Source organism: Microcaecilia unicolor, chromosome 4 (assembly GCF_901765095.1).
Source record: "Microcaecilia unicolor chromosome 4, aMicUni1.1, whole genome shotgun sequence".
Taxonomy (NCBI): domain Eukaryota; kingdom Metazoa; phylum Chordata; class Amphibia; order Gymnophiona; family Siphonopidae; genus Microcaecilia; species Microcaecilia unicolor.
Window position 1 is genome coordinate 300,330,334 of NC_044034.1, and position 12,487 is coordinate 300,342,820.

Below are 12,487 nucleotides of genomic sequence, written 5' to 3' on the forward strand. Positions count from 1 at the left end.
TTTACACCACATCCGTATGCTGATGACGTACTGATTCTTGTTCCTCTGGGTACACTTGAGGACTCCTTCATGATGGATGTTATAGGCAGACTTCAACAGATCGGGGTCTTGGCTCAAACAGAACAAATTGGTTCTCAGATCTTGGTGCAAACAGAACAAACTGGCTCTCAACTTGCAAAAAAAATAATTTCCAAATTTTTGGTAAATCTCAGCACTTCCGTCATTTACTTTGAAATTTGATGGTACATCCTTACAGCCCAGTGATACGGTTAGAGTCTTGGGTGTGCTCTTTTAAGGCACATATTTCTGCAATGGTTAAAGCTTGTTTTTTAGGCTACGTCAGATACGTTCAAATTCAAAAATTTGTTTGACAAAAAGGTTTTACATTTCATAATTCATGCCTTAGTAATACAATGACAACCACTGTAATGTTCTTTTCCAAGGCATTTATCAAAGGGAAATCAAGTGACTGCAACTGATAAAATGTTACTGTAAAGCTACTTTTTCATGCTTCTAAATATGATCATGTAACTCCACTGTTGAAAACTGAACACTAGCTGCCAGTGGAATATCTCTCTATATAAAAGGCAACACCAACGTTCTATGAAGCCTCCAGCCGGAAGTGTGAAGGGGGCGAGATATCCGGTTTCCCTATGAGTGTCTGCCCCGCCCTTTCTGTAACACAGTCAGTGAAGGAAAACAGCAGAGCATGAAATCAAATCGCTGGCTCTAACAGTGAAGGACTCAGAGGGGGGAGGGGAGAGAGGCCAGAGGGCAGGGACACACACACTCCCACATGCACACAGAAGAAAACATTGCTAGCCCCCGTTTCATTTGCATCAGAAACGGGGCTTTTTTTTACTAGTCATATCATATTACATATAAAATACTGCTTTTGGTGTTCAAAAGTTTTCATACAGAGCTATCTGCATTTTTGTCACCTTGTCTACAGTCTCACATTCCCGGGCGAGCCCTTCATTCTAGCCAACAGCTATTATCTGCACCTTCGTTGTGCACCATTCCATCTGCCACACTTCAGAAAGTGACATTTTGCGTCATGGCACCTACACTATGGAATAACCTGCCCATAATTTTACACTCGGAGACTTCTCTTCCTTCGTTTAAGGCCTTACTCAAAACACATCTTTTTTGGTCAGCATTCGCCAAATAAACTTAATTTCCCAAACTGTGGGTCTGCATTAGCCTTTGGGGTCCTGTGAGGAAAGCAAATAAGCAAACAAGCAAATCTGCTGCATTTGTATTCTGGTCTTCTTTTTTCCTAGTCCTTCTACTGTTTTATTGCATTTTTTCTGCTTTTTTTTTTAATACTTTTATTGTAAAATTGTAAGACATAATATATTGTATTGTGTGATGTTTGTTTTATATGCAAATCACTTTGACAGCATTGCCATTAGGCGATTCATCAAATAAACATAACCTTGAACCTTGCACACGATTGCTGGGTTTTGCCCCCCGCTAGAGACAAGGCCCATATCTGAATTCAAGAAAGCATAGATATCATAGAAATTGGAAAGAAGAGAGTAGCATTTGGTATGGATGGACAGACTATATAGTCTTTATGTTTCTGTAGTGGAAAATTAAGTGATATTTCGTACCTCCCTCTTATCAGCTCAAATCAATCACAATAGTGTGGCTAGCAGGACAATGCTGCACCTTCCACAGAAGTCTGGGGACATAACTGATAAATCTAGGCAAACTTATCATCCCCTTAGACAGAGCGTGTTCGATATTCAGTGCTATTTAACCAGCCAGGAACAGCTCTTAGCCGGTTAAGTGTGAATATTCAGTGCTAACCAGCTAAGTTTAGTGGTTAGATAGGCCTGCTATTTATGCGGCCTATCTAACCGCTAAGCACTTAACCAGTTTGTGTAGAATATTGACTTAACCAGTTAAGTTGCCATGGATGAAACAAACTAGTTTTGTCCATGGATATTCTGTGCTGGTTGCCTATACTGTATGGGAAAATTAGGTTCTTACCTTGGTAATTTTCTTTCCTTTAGTCATAGCAGATGAAGCCATTACGTATGGGTTATGTCAATCAACCAGCAGGGGAGATAGAGAGCACTCAAACTTTCACAGTGCCCTCTTGGCCAGCTAGCTCCACTGCCTCTTCAGTATTTGAAGCTTCCAAAGCAGTATGGCAAACCGCAATGGGAATCACAAGAGCTTTCCTCACAGCGAACGGTGGCCCATCACAAGGGCATGAACTCATAAAGGAGGGAATGCACATCCTCCTGGAGGGAATAAACTCATCCTCCTTATTGTATAAGTGGAGGGGAACACACGCGCCTCCTGGAGGGAATCACACATCCTCCCAACACACTGGAAGGAATGAACTCATCCTCCTATTTATAGAACTGGAGGGGAACACACGCGCCTCCTGGAGGGAATCACACATCCTCCCAACACACTGGAGGGAATGAACACATCCTCCTAAATTTAAACTGAACATGAATCCTGAAGATTGTTTTCCAACTTTCTCCCAAGGAAGGAACTTCAGGAAATTAGAACAGAACCTGAAAAACAGATTCACAGCATACAGACAATCATACAGGGAGGGCTCATGGCTTCATCTGCTATGACTAAAGGAAAGAAAATTACCAAGGTAAGAACCTAATTTTCCCTTCCTTGTCATCAAGCAGATGAAGCCATTATGTATGGGATGTAACAAAGCAATCCCTAGATAGGGTGGGAACAAGCCACACCATGAGCTAGCACTTGTGCACCAAAACGCGCATCCCTCCTGGCAGCCACATCCAGCCTGTAATGTCGGGCAAAGGAGAGCTTAGAAGCCCATGTTGCTGCACTGCATATCTCTTGAAGAGAGAGTGCTCCAGTTTCAGCCCAAGAGGAAGAAATCGCTCTAGTAGAATGCGCCTTAAAGGCTACAGGCGGAACCCTGCCAGCCAGCAGATAAGCTAAAAAGATAGTTTCTTTGAGCCAGCGGGCAATAGTGGCTTTAGACGCTGGAGACCCTCTGCGAGAACCGGATAGCAAAACAAACAGATGATCAGAAGTCCTGAAAGAGTTAGTAACTCGCAGATACTGCAGCAGAGTCCTGCGCACATCCAAAAGGTGCAGCTGCCCAAAAGATTCTGGAAACTCATCCTCTGAAAAAGAGGGCAAGAAAATGGGCTGGTTTAGGTGAAAGGCTGAAACCACCTTAGGCATAAAGGAAGGCACGGTCCGAACCGTGACTCCGGAATCTGAAAATTGCAGAAATGGGTCTCTACAGGACAGCGCCTGGAGCTCTGACACCCGTCTCGCCGAGGTAATGGCCACCAGAAAAACGGCCTTCAGTGTCAAATCTTTCTCCGATGCTCGCCGAAGCGGCTCAAAAGGAGATGCCTGCAGGGTTTTCAAAACTAGCCCCAGGTTCCAAGCTGGACAGGGTGCTCGCACTGGAGGTCGGAGCCGAAGCACCCCTCTAAGAAACCGTGCCACATCTGGGTGAGCAGCCAAAGACACGCCTTCCACCTTACCACGAAGGGAGGCCAACGCTGCCACCTGCACCCGCAGGGAATTATAGGCCAAGCCTTTTTGTACACCTTCCTGCAAAAAGTCCAGAATCGGCGAGACAGGAGCCCGCATTGGAACAATGGCTCTGGAAGCACACCAAGACTCAAACAGGCACCAAATCCTGGCATAAGCCATGGAAGTGGACCGCTTGCGGGCTTGCAGAAGAGTGGAAATAACTTTATTGGAATAACCTTTATTCCTCAATTGCGCCCTCTCAATAGCCATGCCGTAAGACCAAAGCGGCCGGCGTCCTCCATGGCTACCGGTCCCTGAGTCAACAGGTTCGGTACCAGAGGTAACGGCAGAGGAGCCTCCAGAAGCATCTGTCGGAGGTCTGCATACCAAGGTCTCCTTGGCCAATCCGGGGCGATGAGTACCACTTCTCCTGGGTGCAGCCGAATCCGCAAGAGCAGGCGCCCTATCAAGGGCCATGGGGGAAACACATAAAGTAGACCCGGAGGCCAGGGTTGAGCCAAGGCATCCAACCCCGCCAAGCGAGGATCTCTCCGTCTGCTGAAGAAGCACGAGACTTTGGTATTGGCACTTGTCGCCATTAGATCCATCACGGGCTTGCCCTATTTGGCACAGATCTGCAGGAATACTTCGTCTGCCAGATTCCATTCTGCTGGATCGATCTGATGCCTGCTCAGATAATCGGCCTGCACATTGCTCTGACCTGCAATATGAGCTGCCGACAGACACTGAAGATGCAGCTCGGCCCAGTGGCAAATCAGTTCGGCCTGCGCGGCTAGTGCTCTGCACCGTGTTCCGCCTTGTCGATTTATATAGGCCACCGTTGTCGTGTTGTCCGACATCACTCTGACAGCCAATCCTTCCAGGGTCACTTGTGTTGGAATGTATTGTATTTTGCATGCATTGACTGTCACCTATTATTTCTCTGTGATTACTCTGTGACCTCTGATGTGAATTACTTAGAGAGGTCACATAGCTATGCAACTTCCTGTGGGGGTTTAGACACAGCACATGCAGCACATGGAGCACATGGAGCTCATGATCTCTCCTAACCTGAGAGGATCTATGGTGGTGTGAGCATCCATTACCATCTAAGCACATGGAAGGAGCTGATAATACAAATGTATAGTAATATGTATATATAAGCCTGTCTGATCATAATCTAACTACAAACTGTGAGTAAACAGATGTTTTGTTACTTCAACTTTAAAGTGACTCAGCAGTGAATTATTCTGGGGTGTATGAGAGAGAGATGAAGAAAGAAATTAACATTTCTAAAGCTGAAGCTGTGTGTACTAAAATCTGCTAATTATTTACTACAAATAATCCAACAACTTGAAAGGCCAGAAGCGCCTGAAACACCGCTTTCAACTATAGGCGGTTGATGGACCACTCCTCGGGTGTCCATAGGCCCTGGGCATGCTTCCCCTTGCAATGTGCGCCCCAGCCCTTCAGGCTGGCATCTGTTACCACTAGGCACCAAACGGGGAGCGTCAGCGGCATTCCTCGCCGCAGCATGCTGTCCGAGAGCCACCACTCCATGCTGAGTCGGGCCGCAGGGAGCCAAGTAAGTCTGCATTGGTAATCCTGAGAAATAGGAGACCATCTCCGGAGTAGGGAATACTGTAGAGGTCTCAGGTGCGCTCTCGCCCAGGGTACCACTTCCATCGTGGCTGTCATCGATCCCAGCAGCTGGACAATGTCCCAAGCTCGCGGGCGGGGCATCCTCAGGAGCAGACGGACCTGATTCTGAAGCTTGCACCGCCTTAGCTCAGGTAGGAACACATAGCCCGAGACTGTGTCGAACCTGGCCCCCAAAAATTCTAGAGATTGAGAAGGGGTCAGGTGACTTTTGGCCATATTGACGACCCAGCCTAGAGATTGAAGTACTGAGACCACTCTGGCTGTAGCTTGTAAGCTCTCTGTTGCAGAGTCTGCTCTGATGAGCCAGTCGTCTAGGTACGGGTGAACCCTGATACCCTCTCGCCTGAGAAAAGCAGCTACTACCACCATTACCTTCGAAAAGGTTCGGGGAGCTGTGGCGAGGCCAAAAGGCAAGGCCCTGAACTGGAAATGCTTTCCCAACACCGCAAACCTCAGAAATTTCTGGTGCGGGGGGGCCAAATCGGTATGTGCAAGTAAGCTTCTTTCAGGTCTAGAGACGTGAGAAACTCTCCTGGCTGTACCGCCGCAATGACGGAGCGCAGGGATTCCATGTGGAAATGCCGCACTCTCAGGGACTTGTTCACTTCTTTTAAGTCCAGAATAGGGCGAAAGGACCCACCTTTTCGCGGCACCACAAAGTAGATGGAGTATCGGCCGCAGCCTTGCTCGGCGGGAGGCACCGGGGTCACAGCCCCTAACAGAATCAGACCTTGCAAAGTCTCCTCCACCGCCGCCCGTTTGACGGCAGAACCGCATCGGGACTCCACAAACACGTCTCTTACTGGGGCGTTGAATTCTATTCTGTATCCATCTCTGATCAGGTCCAGAACCCACTGATCTGAGGAAATCTTGGCCCACTCCTCGGCAAAGAGGGAAAGCCGTCCTCCGATGACAGGCATCGAGGAGAGGGCCGGCGCACCATCATTGAGAGGGTCGCCCCTGAACTCCTGGTCTTGAGCCGCCGGCTGCGGAACACTTGTCCGAGCGAAAGGAGTTCCTCTGCTGACCACGGGCACGTGAAGTGAACCCAGCAGAACACCCCGGGCGGTACCTTCTAGCTTCACGGAAGCGAGGTCTGTACGAGGAGTGGACCGCCTGGCCCTTAGAGGAAGGCCTCTGCCTATCTTCGGGCAAGCGCTGGGGTTTAGGATCACCCAGGCCTTTCACAATTTTCTCCAACTCCTCACCAAATAGGAGAAGTCCTTGAAAAGGCAACTTCACCAACCTTTGCTTAGAGGCCATGTCCGCTGCCCAGTGTCGTAGCCACAGACGACGGCGAGCCGCCACTGCTACTGCCATTTGTTTAGCCGAAGCTCTGACAAGGTCATAAAGGGCATCAGCCAGAAAGGACAAGGCCACCTCCATCCGCGGAGCCACATCCAAGAAGGGCTCCGCTCCATCTCCGGGCTGAGCCACTGCCTGTTGCAGCCAAGCTAGGCAGGCTCTAACAGCATAACAGCTGCATACAGACGCCCGAACAGTGAGACCTGCAATTTCAAAGGACCGTTTCAATGCTGTTTCCAGCCTACGGTCTTGAACATCCTTCAGGGCAACACCTCCTTCAACAGGGAGGGTAGTTCTCTTTGTCACCGCAGTGACTAGGGCATCCACTGAAGGCATTTGAAAACGAGCCAAATGGCGCTCACGCAGAGGGTATAACTGCCCCATAGCCCTGGAAACTCTCAAAGGTCCCTCGGGGTCAGCCCACTGAGCCGAAACAAGCTCTAGGATGAAGTCATGCAAAGGGAAGGCCCGAGCAGCTTTCTTGGTACTAGCCATCCTGGGATTACCCGAGGAGGCCATGCCACTGTCAGGATCTTCAATCGAGAGGGCCTGAAGGGTATCTGAAATAAGCGCTGGCAGCTCATCACGGTGGAAAATCCTCACCGCAGAGGGATCATCCAGATCCTGTGGTAAATCCGCACCTGACTCTGGTTCCTCAGACCAAGAACGTCTGTCAGAGTTCTCCGAATCCTCACACCCCGACCACAGGGGGGAAAAAGGTGCACCACAATCTGAAGGGGAATTAACCCTTCTGCGCTTATGTTTAGGCCAAGCATCCGGGAAAAAAGCCTCACTGGGCAGTCCCAGGCCAGAATCCATCGGGGGGGGGGCAATCAGAGGAGCCTCAGGCGACCCCTGAGGAAGGGTTCTTTTCATCATGTATGCTTTATGCAGCAAAAGCACAAAATCTGGGGAGAAAATCTCACCCTGGGCACCCAAATCCTGTCCGGTGCCAGCCACTCCTGAAATAACCTCATCTCGAGGTGCCCCACCCGGCTCAGGTCTCTCCGTGTCCACGGAGGCCGTGCCATGCGGTGTAAGCAAAATGGCGCCCGCTGCCAGCTCAGAGCGGGAAGAAACATCGCTCGCCATGCTCGGGCCGGCTCCTACGCCAGTACAGCACGATTTACAGAGCCCTGCTGCTGATTTGCGCTTGCCACAAGTGGAACAGCGCTTTACATTGTCCGCAGCCATCGCCGAAAAACGGCGGTAAAATCCAAAATGGCGGTTTCACGCCAAAATCGCCCCGATCGCAGGCCCACCCCGGAGGAGTTGGAAAACACTCTTACCTCAAAGGATCTAGTGTACAACTACGATCCTGCTGAAAATCAGGTCAAAAACCTCTGTTTTTTTTTTTTGTTTTTTTTTAAAGCTGTGAGGAAAGCAGAGGTATTGAAGACTCCGGAGGCTCAGATGAGTGAGAAAGGCAGGGAAAGGGCGAACCTATATGCCTGCATCCACTGTTGGTGGGAAAGGACAGGGAAAGCAAGGCAATATGTCCACATCCACAGAGGTATGGGTAAGGCAGGGAAAGGGCTAACCTATGTGCCTTTAAAGTGAAGCTGCTATAGCCTCCAACACCCCGGTTAACAACTGGCAAGCCAGGAACCACCTCCCGGCAGATTTTTCTGGAGCTCGAACAAACTGCAGCCACCCTGCTAGGGGAGATAGAGAATACTGAAGAGGCAGTGGAGCTAGCTGGCCAAGAGGGCACTGTGAAAGTTTGAGTGCTCTCTATCTCCCCTGCTGGTTGATGGACATAACCCATACGTAATGGCTTCATCTGCTTGATGACAAGGAACTTTATTTATTAAGATTTATCCTTTCATAGTTTCCATTTCTACTTCTTCCTCAAGGTGATTTTGTTTTTTTATATTTTTATTTTTAAACTTTAACAACAAAAGGAAGAGATAAGAAAAGAATAACAAAATATCCAGCTGGATAATTTCTCCAATACAAATAATACATTGCAAAATGATGTTACAGTTATTTCTAACTCTCTCCTTCCCCCCCTTCCTCCCCACCATATTCATGTAGTATTCCTTAAGCATGTCAGTTACTTTACCAACATAGAAGGACCGGGACCAGCAGACCACAGAACATAGGGGTCCCAAATTTGATGATAGGGCCCCAATTGTCCCGTGCGTAAGGCTGCTAACTTAGACATTAAATTAATATAGTCCATCTTATGCAAAATCTGTCGGAGTCTCGGTAGGATTGGTTGCTTCCAAGCAGCCGCAAGCGCCAGTTTACTAGCAACAAACACATAAGCAACTAGCTGGTGTGTTGAGGATTTCACCCCGTGAGGTTTGACATATAAAAGGCAATATTCCATCTGCAGCGGATACTGGACTCCTGTTAGGTTGAACACAAAATTCAGTATTATAGTCCAGAACTCTTGGGCATGTGGGCAGGCCCACCAGATATGAACCATGTCACCCTCTATGACACATTGTTGCCAGCATAAGGCTGAGCTTGCAGAAAATAGTTTGGATAGCCGTTTAGGCGTATAATACCATCTGTATAAGATTTTATGGCCATTTTCCATCAAGTTACTAGAAACTCAAGGTGATTTTGGGCAATTTTGCCATGGCTGTGGCATTAGGAAGCAGTTAAAAACAGCCTTTTACGCTCTTCCACATAAATATCAGTTTCTCCAATGAAACCATTAGCAGTCACAAGTTTTCATTAATCAGTGAGCCAAGCTAAAAATGGAATTTATATCTTTCTTTTTTTGGGCAAGTTTTTCAAAAATGCCAACTACATGCTATAAACATACAAAACTACAAGCAGCAATGTGTGCAACAATAGGTCGACATCCCAGTAGTCCATCAAGAAAATCTGATGCCTTATACTAAGGAAATAATGTTTTATACTGTAAATCATGCAGATGGGTTTTGTTACAGGACAGAAAATAGGATGCTTACAACCCTTTGTAGCCAGATAAAAGGTCGATAGGAGCCACAGAAGATCATATTTAAAAAAAAATAAATCTAATCTCTTTGCCAACAAGGAAGAAAACAGGCTTGCTACTTAGGAAAGTCAAGTTAATTTCTATGATCTGGTTTTGCTTTGTTTCACTGTATGCCTTATGTGCTAATGCAGCAAAACAAAACATTAAAATGTCTGTGATTCAAATTCCTCACCACTCTTTCAGGCAGTATTATGAAAAGATAAACTCTGTTCCAAAACTGCTGGGGAGGTTTAAAAAGGAAGAGTGGGCTGCTAACTAGCCGTGTTGATCTACTTTAAAAGCAAAAAAAAAAAAAAAATTTTAACTGCTTCAAACAAATTCTGAATGACAGGCAAATTTACTGAAAAGTTTTCCATTATGTAGAAACAGAATAACGTCAAATAAAGAAGAGTTGGCTTGTCCAGTATTCCCAGTTGTTTTTCAGCTTTCTCTAGTGATCTTTGCTGTTGCACTTTTGCTTCTAAACTGTGCAAGGTGCAGAGTCAGATCAATGAATCAAGGGATCCTGATGTGATTCCCAAACACGTTTCCTGATCTACAGGCTATATAGAGCTAGGAGTTCTGTCAAGGTAAGCAAAAAAAAAAAAAAAAACCTTTTACTTTTCTACTTTCCTTTTCCAATCAAGATGTAACTTTCTACTTTTCTTTAAACTACTATAGTCATTTTTATTATAAACCTCCATGAAGGCACTACCATTAGCTGTATATCAAATACAAATAAACTTGGAAACATTTATTGATCCAGAAGGAATACCTCAGGAATCCCTCACCTTCAGGTTGCTGCCTTTGAATGAATATACTAGGCCAAACTGGTTTCTGATATTCATCCAACATATCCTTGCTGAAGCATATGAGTTGTAGGCAGCAGCAAGGTGGATGAGGGTTGCTGTAATTCAAGAGAAAAAAAATAGGAAACTGAATTTTACAACTTTTTAGGAAAGCAACGAGTGACAGTAAAACCGTTCAAGGCATATTCAAACACTGCCATTAGGGTTATAGCCTTGTATCTAGGCAGTATCACTTTGAGAACACTCCCCTGAATACCTTTATCATATCTTGAAAAGACAACCAGTGTTCTTCCCCCATATTCACAGCAGTAGGGTGCATTGTTCAGTGTATTTAATAGAAGTATTATTTGTATTCAATTGCATTGTTGGTGCATAGACAGCACTTTGTATTAGGGCTGCTATCCATATAGTTTGCAGTTTCCTGTGACTGACTCCTTGTTAGCTTTCCCTATTGGCTCTTAGTTCTGGGCTAGGGCCAGCCCTCCCTCTCTTCCCCTGGGGGCTATGATCAGCAGCTGTTCTAAGGGCTGTTCCCTACTTAATCTACTGCGATTCCATCAAAATTCTTTACCATTTTCCCATGTCATTTTCCCAAATTTATCCACTCTTTCCTCTTTGAGTATTACAGTTTTTCCTCTCAGTTGGGCTGAGTTTCTGGCCATCTCTTTGCCTCTGAAGTGGCTAGATACTGACTGCTTGCAGACGGCAACAATTCTTTCCAAGCAAATGAACTTTAAGTTGATTTTCTTTATTAGCTATGATTGCTACATTAAAGAAGAGTTGGATTAAGAATTAAGAGTATACTGGTGAAGTTTTTACTTGGGAATAGTTTATGCTGGCTGTTGAAGCTTTGTGACCATCACCTTGCCTAGAACAGCACAGACATTACCTGTTCCATCTGGAGTGGATCGGACAAATGTAGGTAACATTTTCACTGAAGCAGTGGGATTGGTATCAGCTCTCAGCCCTTTTTCCATTTCTTTTCTGAATCTACTTGAAACATCCTGGAGGATTTCATCAGAGAGGCGCAGGTGGTAAAGGTATTTGTCAACCTGAAAGAAACAAGATGAAGATATCCATTTAAAATTTTGACTTCCCAGAAGCACAAGCATGTTTCCAGATTCAGATACCAGGGATTCAAAATAGTTCATAGCAGTAAATTTCTTGTTGAAATGCATGCTCTCTAAAAACAAAACAAAAAAAAAACCCACCACAAATTTGATTAATTATTTACGAGCCAAAGAAGGAAACCATAGATCCTACTAAAAACAGAAACTTTTGACACCCCATCTAAAAGAGCTGCATCACCCTAACGCCAGATAGAAGTGCTTTCCTGGACACATATAAAAAGGCAAACACGTCATCACCATTTTTCATTCCAAATTTTATTTTGCATGAAACTATGTTGGACCAACAGTAACAGCAGCCCCCAGCCATTTATCTGCTGGATATGCTAACACTTCCATGGGCTGATTCAATAGCTCAGTTTCCAGATCCATTCAATCCTCAACCAGAACATACACATAAATACACTCTGCAGTCAATTATCCACCTGCTATTAACAGTTCATAGAAGGATAGCCGCGATAAAAGTTGCAATCAAATCTTGACAACAAAGAGTGTGGCCATTTGGCCAGAAGAGAGTTGTCCTAGATTTACTAGACACACGTGCTGAAGCCTGGGAGTACTAGGTGGTAATGCCAAACATTATGGCCCTCATTTTACAAGTCCTATTAGCATTTGAGACATACATAAACCCAACACTTAAATATTTATCTTGCATAAAACATCTAAAGTTCTCATTTTATAAAGCCAGGACAAGGGCTTGCCTAGTTCATAGACATTCCCATTTTAGAAGGGGGCTAAATGTCTATGTCCCAAAAGATCGACATTAGGAATTACACCTGCTACAACGCACATTTAGGATTTGGAAGACAATTGCTCCTGAACAGCACTACACTGGAGGGCTTGGGGGGGGGGGGGGGCTGCCCCCTTAATCCCCAAGTGGTTTTGTCCCCCCTCCAAATCCAAATTGGAAAGAGAAACTGGTCATTGTGACAGCATCAAGATAACTGGTTATATTTCTACAATCGTAAAAATACCCAGTTTTATGCTGGCTTGAAATGTCAAATGGGAAAATTAGGTTCTTACCGTGATAATTTTCTTTCCTTTAGTCATAGCAGATGCAGCCATTACAGATGGGTTGTGTCCATCAACCAGAAGAGGGAGATAGAGAGCACACTTTTTTCAGTGCCTCATACCAG

The 12,487-nt window shown here is 45.7% G+C and overlaps 1 protein-coding gene across 2 annotated transcripts in view; it reads right to left on the reverse strand.

Moving 5' to 3' along the window:
* The window catches only part of LOC115469296 (hexokinase-2), a 194,823-nt gene that overhangs the window by 141,565 nt on the left and 40,771 nt on the right, over positions 1-12,487 (reverse strand). For both annotated transcript variants that reach the window (XM_030201804.1, XM_030201805.1), the window contains exon 2: positions 11,114-11,276. In XM_030201804.1, coding sequence (XP_030057664.1) covers positions 11,114-11,276 — 163 coding nt within the window. The remainder of the gene's footprint in view (positions 1-11,113; positions 11,277-12,487) is intronic.